The sequence below is a fragment of the Lactuca saligna genome, chromosome 4 (genome assembly GCF_052625555.1).
Source record: "Lactuca saligna cultivar CGN05327 chromosome 4, ASM5262555v1, whole genome shotgun sequence".
In the NCBI taxonomy this organism is placed as follows: Eukaryota; Viridiplantae; Streptophyta; class Magnoliopsida; order Asterales; family Asteraceae; genus Lactuca; species Lactuca saligna.
The window spans coordinates 196,314,743-196,330,806 of NC_136420.1; the positions used below are offsets into that span (position 1 = coordinate 196,314,743).

The 16,064-nt window shown below is 31.3% G+C and overlaps 2 protein-coding genes across 2 annotated transcripts; one reads left to right on the forward strand and one right to left on the reverse strand.

The window, feature by feature from the left end:
• The first annotated feature begins 4,828 nt into the window (after positions 1 to 4,828).
• On the forward strand, positions 4,829 to 8,877 carry LOC145043214 (putative LRR receptor-like serine/threonine-protein kinase At2g16250). The gene is made up of 4 exons (XM_078991791.1): positions 4,829 to 7,340; positions 7,514 to 7,642; positions 7,750 to 7,772; positions 7,978 to 8,877. The coding sequence occupies exons 1-4, from the start codon at positions 5,476 to 5,478 to the stop codon at positions 8,541 to 8,543; spliced, it is 2,583 nt and encodes an 860-aa protein (XP_078847917.1). The 5' UTR covers positions 4,829 to 5,475; the 3' UTR covers positions 8,544 to 8,877.
• A 1,742-nt stretch (positions 8,878 to 10,619) lies between these two features.
• Positions 10,620 to 13,360, reverse strand: LOC145043215 (forkhead-associated (FHA) domain-containing protein). The gene is made up of 6 exons (XM_078991792.1): positions 12,846 to 13,360; positions 12,569 to 12,756; positions 11,506 to 12,441; positions 11,313 to 11,436; positions 10,988 to 11,247; positions 10,620 to 10,911 (listed from the first exon to the last, which is right to left on the reverse strand). Exons 1-6 carry the CDS (start codon positions 13,141 to 13,143, stop codon positions 10,702 to 10,704), a joined length of 2,016 nt encoding a protein of 671 aa, XP_078847918.1. The 5' UTR covers positions 13,144 to 13,360; the 3' UTR covers positions 10,620 to 10,701.
• Between the last annotated feature and the right edge of the window lie 2,704 nt (positions 13,361 to 16,064).

Below are 16,064 nucleotides of genomic sequence, written 5' to 3' on the forward strand. Positions count from 1 at the left end.
GCATGTTTTGAGGAAGTAACTTAAGAAATCTTTTGAAATAGTATGAAAGTTTGGGTCTTTCATAAATACGCAAGTTAGGGTCTTTCACTTAAAGGCTTCTCCTACTCCATCAATAGGGTTATCGTAAAACTTTATTTCTCTAGATCTCAAGTTAAATATGTGGAGCTCATTTATACCTCCTTAAGATGCACAAAGATGAAAAGAATCTGGATCCAAAGGCTTGAGAGAAACATCATAACTCCAAAGGATTTCCTTCACCACCAAGAGCACCAAAATATCACCAAAAAGCTTCAAATCTTGCACACAAGGATTAGGGTTTCGAGATAAGGGGTAAAAGGGATGGAGGATAGAGGTATGGAAGGGTTTGAGGCCATAAAGCTCTTTAAATAGGGTCCAAATCCTATAAATTCGGGTTTCCCTCTGCATGAGTATGCCCAACATACGTGAGGAAACCCTCGTCCATCATTAAAGACCTAATCCCAATATACTTATCCTGTATGCCCAACATAGGGACCAACTTTGCAATCTTTTAAAGGATCAAGCTAAAAGTGAAAATACTCTGAACACTAGCGTTACATCGAAGAGCTCATATATGGTCCTTTCCATGGTGTTGATGGATAAAGTTTCCAACTTTATCCGTTAACACACCTCAATAAATCAAGATCCCAAACCCTAATTCCTTAACGGTGACTAAATGCATAAAATGTAATCTTGGTAATTAGTTTCCTTCCATGCATGACATATGATGTCTTAATGAGTTTAGGAAGCTTGGTTTTTGTTATTGAGCTCTTACTAGCCATGCAAGATCATAAAGTTTGAAACTTTAGGATTAAGGACATCATTTGAGGAATAGATCTGGTTTTTGCAAAAGAGAGCTTAAGGGTTTAAGCTCTTAATAGAAGGTTAGGGTGACAACATGTATGTTGGGTATACCAAATGGTACACTGCACGTACGTGGTCAAACCTTTGTTTTTTTTCAATGTGTTGTACGCCATGCGTACAAGCTAAGTACACCCAAGATACTCAGCTAAGTTGACCTAATTGGATCAGTTGAATTTTGACTTTAACCAGGATTTTGACTAAGTTGACCTAGGGGTATTTTGGGTATTTTATGATTTAGTCTGAGTTTTAGTCACTGTTATTTGTAAAGGTGACTGATAGATTTGGTATTCCGAGCAGCATGTTCTTACATCCTTTTCATCTGTCTGTGAGGTGAGTCTCCTTACTGTATCCATGGGTCTAAGGCACTAATGTCAGCCTATTAGTCTGTTATGTAGTATGCTAGTTGTTATGTGATTGTTACATATATGTGTGTATGATCGGGATGAAATAAACCCTAATGCGGAGCCCATTATTGTATGATCGAGTTGAAATAAACCCCAAGGAGGGGCCCATTTTAGTATGGTTGAGTTGAAATACACCCCAGTTGGGGCCCACGATCATTTATTGGATTGAAATAAAGCCCAAGGAGGGGCCTCAGGGCTAGGCTTATATTTGTTTATTGGGTTGGAATATACCCCAGGGCTAGGCCCAATTTATTTGTTGGTATGTGGCAATTTGGTGGAACTCACTAATCATTTGCTTAGAATTTATGTTTATGGTTTTAGGTACTTTTGGTTCAAAATGGAAGGCCCCGAAGTGATGGCACAACGTCATCCCCTTATGATTTCTGCACTTTTTGGATATTTGTATTTTGATAAATTGACATTACATTTGGTGATGGTTTTTGAGTTAATTGATGAATGAACTATTGGATCTTAAATTGAAAATTTTTACCACTGTTTTTGGTTGTTACACATTCACCTTTTGATAAGATCAAGTTTCCTCATGAAGATAGAACAATGCATTAGTCTTTACATTGTTTTTATGTTTCTTCTTCGTAGCTTCCAACCGTTTGACCATACTTTCCTCGTCATGATTTAAACATAACTTTTCAAAATTAATAGTTTTCTTCATTTCTATAAGTATGTTAACTTTTTTTTTTAGCAAAAATATGTTGCAATATGTTACATGTATTGTTTTAGTGTAAGCCTAATAGATGAATACGTGATATATGTAATTAGTTATAATAAACCTAATTTATATATACACTTTTTTCATGATCGCTAAACAAATGTATACATGTATATATAGATGTTTACATGATTATTAAACAACACAAATTAATTTCTACACGTTCATTACTATCTTCAAAATGAAGCAGGGGTATTTCCAATGTCATAGTAATAATACTAAATTCATCAAATGTAAATTACAAGGGTTTATACACATTTTCATGATTACTACCTAAGAAATTAAATGTTAGGCGATTGGTTTCAAATCAGGGTTTTTTTCATTCATCATAGGAATTAAAGGATAGTAGCCTAGATTATCATATAAGCGACCACACCAAAAAAACTTAATTATATTTGCTAGTTATAAACAAAACCTGGTTTTCTAAAATAAACCCACAACAAATAAATGGCGTCAAGCATTTGATTCCACTCAGACCTAATCCTTGAAATCATGCATGCTATTTGGAAGACATACAAAAATAGAAAAATGTTTTACTGATGTTTAAGGAGATAAACTAAAACTTTGAAGAGAAAAGTGTTATGTTGGAGAAGCTTAAAGGCTTCTCCTACTCCATCAATAGGGTTATCGCACAACTTTATCTCTATGGATCTTAAGTTAAAGATGTGGAGCTCCTTTTGTCTCTTAACAATCTATCGTAGGTCATAAAAAGTGATTGAATTATCATATGACACTTCTTGAGAGGGCTCAACAAGGGTGAAGCCTCAAGATTGCAGCCTTGTTCTTGTTAGGTTTAAGCTTGTGATTTTTTTGTTTTGTTTTGTTTTGTTTTTGTAAATGTTTAAGTTTGTTAGTTTTTGGTGTAAAAGCTTCAACCTTTTGTGAATGAATGGAATCTAATCGTTCTTTATTGTCTTTATTATGTGAACGTTAACGAAAGTGACATAAAGTTTTAGTGTAATACCTTATGTTAATTGGGGATGCTATCTTAATCGGTGCTTCAGGGTTTTGATGCAAGATGAGAGGGAAAATGGTCGCCATAGTGGACTAGAGATGGAGATAGTGGAGATGAGAGGTGGATGCTTAGGGTTTATATAGATGAGATGTAGATGTTTAGGGTTCGTATTTAGCTAATTGAGGAGATAGGAAAGTAACAAAAGACAAATATACCCTCATGTGATGGGTACATGGGGTGGGTTAATAACCAAAACAAAAGGTTGCTAAGTCCAAGGACCAATTACATAATGAAATATGTTGATAAGGATGTAAAATTGTAAATTTGAAACTTGAAGGACCAAAACCAAAGAAAATAACAAAACATGAAGACCATTTTTGTAATTTACTCTCTTAAAAATTAATTGTTAAAAACTAGATTTCATCCTACTCTTTGAGTTAATATTTATATAGAAATATTTTTAAGACAAAATTTCATGGTTTCCAAAATATTTTACTTTGAGGATTTTCATGGAAAACATCATGCCACAGGTCCTATGGTTTGCAAAATTACATGAAAGGTACTCTAAATTTTTAGCTATTAGAATTTAATGAAAAAGACTGTTTTGCCCTTGTACTAAATTTGTAATATACTACAAACCTCAAGAACCATTTATGTGATTTTGTAAATTTGAAATTTTGCATATATATAAACCATAAATATAAATTTGATATATATATATATATATATATATATATATATATATATATATATATATATGTGTGTGTGTGTGTGTGTGTGTGAAATTTTAGTTATTTATAGTTTTTCAAATATTTTTATTTATTTTGTTTCTGGTAAATAAAAAAAACTTCAATTTAAAATATTGTAACAACTTTTTTTTTCGTAGAGTTCGACTCTTATTAATTTTTTTATTTTTTTTATTTCATTCTATTATCAAATTGAAAGATATTATATTGAATTTAAACTATTAATATCTCATATAGAAATAGGATTTAATTTGCAAGTTATGTTTTAAAAATATTAACTAGTTTTCCTATTTTAATAATATAAATCGTAAATATTGACACATTAATTCTTAATAGACAAATCATTTGATTTTTTTAATTTTATTTTTTGTAACATATATCAAATAACCACTAAAGAAGAAAATATATATAAAAAACGTAGACCAAAGTTACAAATATAAATATAAAATTTTTATTCATTTGAATCAAAATAAAAAAAGTTACAAAAATCATAAATAACAAAAATTAATCTACTCAAATAAATAATAACATTAAAAAACATAATAAACTAAAATTATAAAATAAAATGTCAAAAAAATAAAATAAAAATTATCAAATTGTTGAAATGATATATATATATATATAATTTCAAATTTTACAAAATTACTCAAACGGTCTTCAGGTTTGTAATATATTACAAATTTGGTATAAAAGTAAAATAATTTTTTTCATTAAATCTAACCGCTAAAAAATTAGATTTAACTGCAAAATGACCTTTTATATAATTTTATAAACTACATGAACCAATAACGTAACATGAAATCCTTTAAGATATTTTACAAACCACAATGATCAATTATGAAGTTTTATCTATTTTAAAAGAATAGTTATAAGTTTTTAAAATTTATAAAAATTACTTAAAATACACAACTTAAAAGTAAATCAATTTCTAAAATCTTTCAAAAAAAAAACTAATTAAAATAGTTTTTAAACTATAATTTTTTTTAAAGTAAACATTTTCAAGAATTTTTAAAAACTAAAATCTAAAAACCTCTAAACACTATTGAGAAAACTAGTTGATAATGGCAACCATAATTATTGGTATGGATTCAAACAAAAACAAAGATCCAAAGAGTACAAGCAAACGCAGCATTGTTTCTCCATACAGAAAAGGAGCTCACTTTCTTCCTTCATTCTTCGGTCAACGAGTCCCCAAAACAAAACCAGCAACTTTTCTCCCTCCTTTCCCTTCTCTCTCACATACACATAGCAATCTGGTTGTGTTCTTTCCTAGCCTCTTGAGGTTTCCCCACACCCCCATTTATTGTTCTTCACCTTTGTTGTTGAGAATATGGTGCTTCCTTTAATGCTCCGCCATTAAAGCTCTCGCATCACACACAGACACAGATTTTGAAGAAATATCCTACACCCATTTCTACATCTATCATATACACAACAGAACGCGCCTCTTGTAAATTGCATTTAATTAATTCAAACAAAGGGTTTGTTTTTTGCACCCCAATTTTACACAGACTCGGCGCACAGTGGAGTTATGGGTATTATGATTTGCACGGACATCGCCATCACATCAATCGTCATATAGTTATGGGCGTATGATGAACGGCCCTTGTTTTCAGCGTTTCCAATTATAGCAGTGTCATTCTTTCTGTACAGGAAACAGTGTTACTTCGCACAGGGATTGAGATTTCAAGTTTTGAACGAGTTATTATGTCTGGTTCGACACTTGAAATGGATTAAGGGTCATTTCTGTTTCGGGTAATCATGGAAGCTATGCTCAAGGTATTATTCCATTTCTTTTTCATCCTGCTGTTGCTGGTTAACTCGGTGTTGACCCAGTCGACGGTGCGGCGACTGAGTTCCGGTGTAGAACGAACGGCGCTGTTCGATCTTCGAGCTTCCTTAGGAATAAAAGCCAGATTCTGGCCGAGGAAGTTAGACCCATGTACAAACTGGACAGGGGTGGAGTGCAGCAACGGCAGAGTCACCGGAATAAATTTGTCCGGTTTGCAACGAACTCGTGTTGGAAGTCTTTCCCCTTCTTTTTCTATCGATTCTTTGGTTCGATGTACTCAATTGGGTACCTTTAATTCTTCAGGATTTGCTCTTCCAGGGCAAATCCCTGATTGGTTAGGACAAAATCTTAGTGCACTCCAGGTGCTCGACCTTACGTCTAGCTCAGTCTTCGGTCCAATTCCTCCGTCAATTGGTTCTCTAAATCAACTCAATCGTCTTCTTCTTCCCAATAATTCCCTTACTGGGATTATCCCAGATTCTCTGAGGGAACTTTCTTCACTATCGATTCTAAATTTGTCGCTGAATATGTTAACAGGATCCATACCCTCTTCATTTTCAGCTCTCGCGAACCTCACAGCTCTTGATTTATCTTCAAATTTCTTATCTGGCCCGATCCCTATGAACTTCGGTTCATTTTCTAGTCTTCAATCCTTAAATCTTTCCAACAATAGTCTTGCTTCTTCTCTCCCTACACAGCTTGGAAATCTTTCTCAGTTAGTTGACCTTGATCTTGGATTCAATTCATTCTCTGGATCATTTCCAAATGAACTAGGTCATTTAACCAATTTGAGGAGATTATCTGTTAAAAACAATAATTTGGGTGGAAATCTTTCTTCCAACTTCACACCAAATATCATCCTTCTTGATGTATCAAGCAACAACTTCACTGGCAATCTCCCAGACCTCTCAACATTCCCAAACACTTCTGGTGTCACCTTAAACTTCTCAAACAACCAATTCTACGGAATCCTCAATTCCAGTGTCTCAACTCTGGATTCCATCGATCTATCCAACAACTATCTCCAGGGTTTAAATGTCAATCTTGAAAACACAACTTCGATATCAAGAAACTGCTTCATTCGAATCCCAAACCAAAGAAGCTTAGATGATTGTAGAACATTCTATCGTCTAAGAAATCTCCCTTTCAATGGTGATTCCAATTCCAATCCTACAACTCCATTGCAACCTCAACTCCCTAGAAAGAGCAACAACAACCGTTTGAAATACGTTATGGCTGGAGTTTTTGGTGGACTTGGTGTCTTTATAATCATAGTTATGATACTATTTTTAGTATTTAAACCATGTAATAAAAGATCAGTTAGCCAAAGAAGTGCAAATGTAGAACCTGTTCAAGAAGAAGGAATCGAAAAGGGTCAAACCATTTCAGTCAACTTAATGTTTGATTCATTTTCATACGAGCAAATTTTACAAGCCACAAGTGGTTTCAGTGATTCAAATCTCATGAAACATGGACACACTGGAGACATCTTTAAAGGGAAATTAGAAGATGGAGTTTCTATTGTTGTGAAAAGAGTCGATATGCGTGTGTCAAGAAAAGATTGTTACATGTCAGAATTGGAGTTGTTTGGAAAGGGTATTCACACAAGATTAGTGCCACTTTTGGGACATTGTTTGGAACATGAAACTGAGAAGCTTCTTGTTTATAAATTCATGCCAAATGGGGATCTTTCAAATTCATTGTATAGGTCTACAAGTTTGGAAGATTCTGGTTTACAATCTTTAGATTGGATCACAAGATTAAAAATTGCTATTGGAGCTGCTGAAGGGTTATCTTATCTACATCATGAATGCAATCCTCCCATTGTTCATAGGTATTATTCTAACAACTTCATTCTTTTTAACTTAATAATTTTACACACTGTGTACTTGATTTACATCTAACATGATGTTTATCAAGAATGGCAGTGTGGGCCAGCTTAGGGGTTGTTGGAAGAAAAACTTTTTTTACAGATACTTTATTGTTTTTATTTATTATTATTTATAGAGATATTCAAGCAAGCAGTATTCTACTTGATGATAAATACGATGTACGTCTTGGAAGCTTGAGTGAAGTTTGTGTTCAAGGAGTGGAAGACAATCAAAATGTTATCTCAAGGCTTTTGCGGATTTCATCGTAAGAATTATTAACAAAATAATATTTTATATTGTCTTATTTCACTTTCTTTTTATTGTTTCTCTTACAAACATATTTATATCTTTTTCTCCTTTGTATATGTCCAGGAACTCTGAACCAACTCCTTCTGGTACGTACAGACAGTAACAGTAACAGTAACAGTAACAGTCATATCTTTGAGTTGAAACTTTTGGATAGGACAAAAAAGTACTATTTTAATAAAATGACATCAGTCCCAGTGCAGTATATGTCAAACACAGTATAACCTATTTTGATATGAAGAAACATTATCAATTTGAAACTTATATTTGTGAATTTATTTATTTACCAAACAGGGTCATCATCACCACCAATTTGTGCATACGATGTGTATTGTTTTGGAAAGGTGTTATTGGAGCTTGTAACAGGCAAAATCGGAATAAATAATTCAGAATGGGTGGAGCAAACATTGTCTTTCATCAACAACTATGACAAAGAACTTGTATCCAAGATTATTGACCAATCTTTAGTGATAGATGAAGACTTAATGGAAGAAGTGTGGGCTGTAGCCATAGTAGCAAAATCTTGTCTAAATCCAAAGGCATCAAAAAGGCCTCAAATGGCTCACATTTTAAAAGCATTGGAAAACCCTTTTAGGGTTGTGAGGGAAGAAGACTTTAGTTCGGGGAGATTAAGGAATAATTCTTCTAGAAGGTCTTGGAGTGCTGCTTTGTTTGGTAGTTGGAGGCAAAGCTTTTCAGGGAGTGTTCATAGTCAAAGTCAAAAGAGCAGAGAGGGTGTTAGTGGTCAAAGGAGAGAGAATTCTCAAGGGAGTGGTGCGAATGATAAAAGATTGTCAAGTGAGATTTTCCCTGAGCCAGTAGACATCAATGATGTGGAAAGACAAGATGAAACTCGATAAATTATGGGCAATTTTTTTTATTATGGTTATGAGATTTTGTGGTTTGAAAAGCATGTATCTATTGTTGTTGTGCTTGTTATAGATCTAGATCCATTGAAGTTGAAATGTAAATTGCTAAAGTGTGAAGCTTTGTGACAAAATCAAATTGTGTTAGAAAGTTTGATTTGACACAAAATCCAAGGAAGATGTGTTTAAGGGCTAAGTGCTAGAAATAAGAGTACATATGAAGTAAATGAAAGGGCTAAATGCAAGAAATGATGATGTACTTTCATTTATCTGTGTATTTTGGCACCATACTTTCATTCTTTATGTTATAATGATACACCTTGAAATATCTACCTAGTTATAGCATTGTACATCCAATATTTTTCTTAGGAAATTGTATTTTGAAAAAGTAGTCGATTATGAGTGTTAAAGTTGTATTCTATTTGAATAATAGAATTTTCAAGGTATAATGATGTAATAGGAAGAAAAGAAAGTAGGATGTTGTCATCAACATATTGATGAAAGTATGTTGTTATTCTTGCATGTAATCCTAAATGGTACTCGGGAGCTAGAATCTCAAATTCCATAATCTGTTGTGTTTAGGTGTCAAAAAGCATATTTAAGGGATTTGATCATTCCTAGAGATTGAATTTCATTCGTTGTTTCATTAAAAGACAAGTGTCTTGTAGACCCATTAAAACACATGAACACTCTTTCTTTAACATAATCTACATTCCAATTTCTTTAATAGATAGCTAAAGAATGTGATTGAATTTCATTCGTATTAAAATTTCTTTGGCAAATTTCATTTCTTCCAAAAACAAAAGGTGAACCAAATGCTCAATAAATGTTCATGAGAAATAAAAAAATGATATCGGTGATATAGATGAAGATCAGGTGAAATTTTTACTCCACACAAGGAGCCCAAATGAAATCTTACAGATCAAAAATGGAAGAAAGATCAACAAAAGCAATCAAACCACATGTTAAATGCAAGAAATAACATTCTTTCTTTTATTTTATTTTTTCAGGTATTGTTTTTCATATCTTTGATTTGATTTAAATAAAAACCTCTCATACATAAATAAACTCATTTTGATTTGATGTTTTTGTCATTTTCTTGTTTTTGTCTTTTGTTTTTTACTTTATTATTATTATTATTATTATTATTATTATTATTATTATTATAATTATTATTATTATTATTATAGTTTTAATTAATTATATCTTTTTGATTATTTGTGTTTTAAAAGAAGTGCTTTTATATATATGTATTTTTGTTTTTCATTCGAACTATCTGTGTTATTTTTTCGTTACGATAATCCATTTGTTAATAACAATGACTTTAATACAGGATGGGCAAGGTGTTTCTAACTATAAGGTCATATGTTTAATCCCAAACATAAAAAAATAAAATAATAATAATAATTTTAACAATGACTTTAACTCTAAGGACCATTTATATATAAAAAAATAACTTTAGCGACCATATAAAAAATAACTTTAGGGATCATTTATATAAATTATCTTTTGTGTTGAAGAAATATCTTAATAATAATGATATGTCTCTTTATATATCAATATATCAACGTCATTAGTAATAGTGAATTGACCTTAGTAACAAATTTTGCTCTTACTAATAGCTATCGTCGTTTGATAATTAACATGGACTATCTGCGTTGTTTTTTCGTTTGGACTACACTATATTATTTTTTTCGTTCAGACTAACCATATATATTTTTTTTGTTCTACGATTATAAAGCATCAATATCCTATAGACCATTTCATTTATTATTGTTTTAGTCTTTTGTCTTTTATTTTAAATGTTAAAAGTTATTATCTTCATCTTAATATCATCACGCTTTCAAACACGATATTTGTTACTTTACTACAATAATAATAATAATAATAATAATAATAATAATAATAATAATAATAATAATAATGTGTATTTAATAAAAATAATAAAAAGTAACAATAATGGGTACAACATGAAAATTGCTACAAGAAATGAAGTAGGATGCTTGCTATATATATACTACAAATAATCGAAAATACAATAATACTATATCTTGCATTTAGCCCATCAAATTCAAACCACTAGAGATAGATTGAATCATAAACTAATGATACATGAATCATCATATGACAGGAAAATCACAAGTAAAGTATTTTATAAAGTTGTTAAATGTGCCAAAAACTTCAAACCCTTAAACCTATTTGACACATTCACACCAAATCCCAAATATTTTTCTCTCAAAACATCATCATCTACACATGACCATGTTACTCCTCTTGCCAAACTCCCAACCCACATAAACCTCTCTGAAAATGGATTCACCAAACTCCTATAAAACTCTTCTGCTTCTTCACACATAATTCCCTTTAAAAAACAACACACTTACATCAACACAAACCAACTAAAACAAGTATAACCATGGAGTAAAAAAAAGACTTACTTCTGCCATGGATGTGATCTTGAGTGAAACATCATTGCTAAGAATGATAACCTTTCTATCTTTACTTTCTTTGCATAAGTGAATAGCAGTTTCAAGAACTTTAATTTCTGTTTCAATTTCATCATCTTCCATGTGAATCCACCATTTTGTAGTCATCATACATTCGTCGATCCATTTCAATGCTAAACAAACCTTTTTTGTAGTTATGTTGAAGAAATCATGATCATGTTGCCTCTTTATTTCCTTTAGTTCCTTTAACACTGATTGAAGAAAAGTGTTAGTAGATTTATATGACAATAACAGGATAATCTTATATGTTATTTACCGATTTTGGGTATGAAAAGTTGAGTCCCTTTGAGGCCTTGTAGGAGTTTCAAATGCTTTAAAGACTCTTTGTGAAGAAGGGTATTAGTGTCAAGTATCATATTCCATCTTTTCTTTTCCCCTCCCTGAAAAGAGCCAATTACTAAGGGTGAATTATAAATAATGATATGATATGAAAGTAAAAGTAAACTTACATTAGATGAATCAATGCCCTTTTCATCATCATACTCTGACACATCAAAAATGTCTTTTTTACCCTCACTGACAGCTTCCTTCAACATTGCACAGATGTTTGATCCTTTACATTCATCTTCCTTCCATTTTCTCAAAGATTTCATTAAACAAACATTGGGATCTTTGTTCTCTTTATCTGGTGTAAAAAACTCCAATTCTTTTCCATTTAAACTATCAAAAAGAGTCCTTGAATCTTCTTTGGCTCTTGATATTTCTGGAGTAAAACTTGTTTCTTGATCCATGTCTGTTTCATCCAAAAGGGCCAAAAAATTCGATTCTTTCTTCAGAATTTCATGATTTACTGATTCAAATCTCACACCCATATCTACATCTTGTCTTGAAATCAATGATGTGCAAAGAACCATAGAATCTGATTCATCAGTGCATATATTAATCTCATTGCCTCTTGCTATTTCTTCTTCTTCTTCTTCTTCTTCTTCTTCTTCATGGGTTTCAATAGCATCAAAAAGAGCCACAGAAAGATCTTCTGGTTTGTTTATGCTATCAAAGATCTCTGTTTCAGATAAAGATTCAGAGACCACAATTGGGGATTGAACTGAAAGAATGGCAAATGTTTCATCACTTCCATTGTCTGTATCAAACTCATCAGCTTTTGAGTTGTTAAGCACAGAAAACTGTTCTTCATGGGATTTATTTTGTATTCCAGCTTTTGAGCTAAAGATTTCACCATTTTGGTTTCCTTTTTTAGATGGAGTCATGTGTTCTTCTACCTCAGTCTCATCACATGAAGAACTTAAGTAGTTTGGTGCTGAATATGTCGATGGGTTCAATTTCTCCAAGGAGGAATGAAGATTCGTGTTGGAAAATGAAAATTCCGAACTCTCCAAATCCTCATTAGAGGAATGTGTCTCGAGATCATACGAGCGACGTTCATCCTATATAAATCAAGAAAAAGAAAGAACGAACATAAAGAGGCAATTCATCGAACAGCTTGCAGGCAGACATTATTTACGCATCACAATCGTGAACTTTAGATAATTTTAATCGAAAACTGATAGATACCTGTGTTTCTTCTTGTTTTCTGAAGGTGGGAGGCACGAATGGATCATTAACATCAAAAGCTTGGCTCAGTGGGACCCAATGCAGCTCGTAAACCCTACTTGAACCACCCATCTTCACCGTGTCTCCCTCTTTCAGTTTCACAGAAACCCCTGGTTCAATTCTCTTCCCCGACACCCATGTTCCGTGAACTACGATTTTAACAATATCAAATAGATAGTAATGAATCATTTCCCCCAATCCCAATACAATATAGTCAAAGAAGATTAAACAATTTTACCTGATGATAGGTCAACTATTGAGAGCGTATGTGAAGACGGATTTGAGTGGATACGGAGATGATATCTGCTGATACTAGGGTGCTCCAGAGTAATGTTGCAATCTGGGTGTCGTCCAACAAGCAAAATTTCTTCATCGGAGTCGTGATTTATCGATGATGTTCCGGCTGCAGGTTGTTCGGTGGAGAAGGGAGGTGGTTTGCGTAAAAGAAAGATGTTCTTGAGGATGGAACCGTTCTTCAGTACAGTGAATGCCGGAGTTTTCTTCACCTGAATGTGGATCTCTTTGTCCTCATACATGGCTGGGTTCTTGAAATCAAAGAGACTGTGATAATGTTCTTCGTGGCTTCTTGAAATCAAAGAGAGTGTTGTATTTTTCAATGAAGGTATTACCGTTGACGATGGCTTTGAAACGGCACAAATACATTATGAGAAGGGTTCTTGAAGAATTTGAAATTCAAAATGGAGTAGGAATTGGTATCCTTCTTTGTCATCCTTTTTGAACATAGAAATGAGTTTGCCTTGTGTTTTTACCGATAAGAAAATTCTTTCACCATTTTTATGTAATAGACTTATAAATATTAAAAGGACAATGTTATAAAAAAACCTTAAGTTTGGCAGAAAATATCGGTTTTACCCTTCGGCAGATTTTTAGTTCGTTTATACCGCAAACTTGTCATTTTTTTGTCTGTTTTGCCCTTGTTACCTGCAATAGCAAGTTTCCAGGTTACTATTAATTATTTTTTGCGAAAAAACCCTTAAGTTTACAAATATTTTGCAAAAAAACCCTTAATGTTATAAACATATAAAATATAAATACATATTCAAAATTTTATAAAACTAAATAGTTTTCTACTGAAACATATTTTTATTTTTATGTATGGTAAATTTTATATTTGTTCGATACAAAGTTTTTATATTTAAATTTTAAAAAATACCTAGGTTTATCAAAATTTAAATATATTTATTAATTAATACTTAAATTTTTCAAAGCAATATTAAAAAACGTCTGTTAGCTAATAATAATATGACATTAGTTATATTCAATTAATTTCTTTAAAAGAAAAATTAAATTATTTTATTTTTTTAAAAGGTTTGTATTTCAGAAATAATAAACTATCATATTTTTTATAAAAATAAATATATTTATATAATAAATTAGACAAATATATTTATATTTTATATGTTTAAAATGTTTATATTTATTTATGATGTTTAAAATTTTTATTATATTTTTATAAAAAAATATGATAATATTATTATGTATTTAAACATAGAAAAATACGATACGTTAGTATTTCTGAAATACAAACTTTTTAAACATATAAAATATTTTTATTTACCTTTTAAAAAAATTAATTGAATGTATTTGATGTCATATTATTCATATTAACTATTTTAGCATAATTAATTATTAACTAACAAATGTTTTTTAATTTTGTTTTGAAAAGTTGAAGTATTTATTAAGAAATATATTCAAATTTTGATAAAACTAGGTAACTTTTTTAAAATTTAAATATAAAAAGTTTATATCAAACCAATATAAAAGTTACCATATGTAAAGCTAAAAATATGTTTCAGTAGAAAACTATTTAGTTTTATCAAATTTTGAATATATATTTATATTTTATATGTTTATAATATTAAGGGTTTTTTTGCAAAAGATTTGTAAACTTAAGGGTTTTTTCGCAAAAAATAATTCATAGTAACCTGGAAACTTGTTATTGCAGGTAACAAGGGCAAAACCGACAAAAAAATGACAAGTTTGCGGTATAAACGAACCAAAAATCTACCGAAGGGTAAAACCGACATTTTCTGCCAAACTTAAGGTTTTTTATGACATTATCCCACAATAAAATTTTATGTTGTATGGTTTGACATTTCTTTTTAATCATCTTTTTTATTTTTAACTTTTTTAAAAAGTTGAAAATTACTAAAAATTGTTTGTTAAATTAAAAAGATTTTTTAAAACCAACTTTTAGTCAAAAAGGAAAAGTTGGCCGGATAAAAGATAAGAATTCCTATCTTTTTGCTTTTAGTTTTTATTACTTAAAAGTCATAAAAGACAAGCCAAACACATTTTAAACATCATATTTTGGATAAAGTTCTTTTACAAAAAGGACTTTTATGTTCAAAAAACAATCCCAAACACACACTAAATATGCTCCTTGTACATAATTACTTATTTTAGGGAGATGAAATCAATTTTCCCATTAAAGGTTTTTTTTTTAAAAATTTAAGAACTTAGCAACAATCATTTTTAGGCGGTCGAACAGAGTAGATCGATAAGGCTCCTCAGCTCTGTTGCTGATGTGGCTTCGTAAACACCAGCAACCAACTGTGTATCTCTCTCATCGGCAAAGCCTGGCAAGGGAAAAGGTTGAGGTGGGCAAATGAAAATGCTAAGGTGGAGCTCAGTACACACGACACCACTCATTTCGACCTTAACTTTAACGATATTAATGTGGAAAAGGAAAAATGTGAGGAAATGGTATTCTACGACTTATTTATATGATCATGACATTTGTAATTGCGAAAACATTTGAATCGATGAGTGAACACTTACTTGTGATGCAATGTCTTTCAGTAATATCTGAAAACCTTAGTTGTGACCTTTTCATCTTGTTGTTAAAAGAGAAGATGTGAAATATGTTTGAATTTAAATAGGAAAACTTTGGAAACGAGATCGTGAATTCGTATATATTATTCAGGTAGTCATGTTATGTTAGTTTTGTAATATTTTATTATGTGGAATAATATTCTAACTGATGGAGATACGTACCCTAAGCCATATCAAAGCATGGTAATATTACTATAAATAGTAATGTCCTTTTGGGTTACACGCAAGAATAAAAATGAAGCAGATCTAAAAAGATATTTATTTAAGGGACTTATTTTGTTAATTAATTAATAGTTTAATTAATTAATACGACCTTGGTTCCATATTGTCACACCCCGAACCGGACGACAGAAATGTCTGAGGGCTCGCATGACTTAAATTGAAATATCATCATAATGAATATACATGAAACATAACATAAACATCATCATGCATTAATACATTACAACTGACCTTGTTCACATCAAGTACATTGTCTAAATATTACATATCCATAGCATAAATTGTTTGAGAGTTTTCAAAACATAACATATTAACACTCTTGGTATTGTTCTTCAGCTTATATGTTACCTGAGAATACAAGTTATTTTGAAAACGTCAA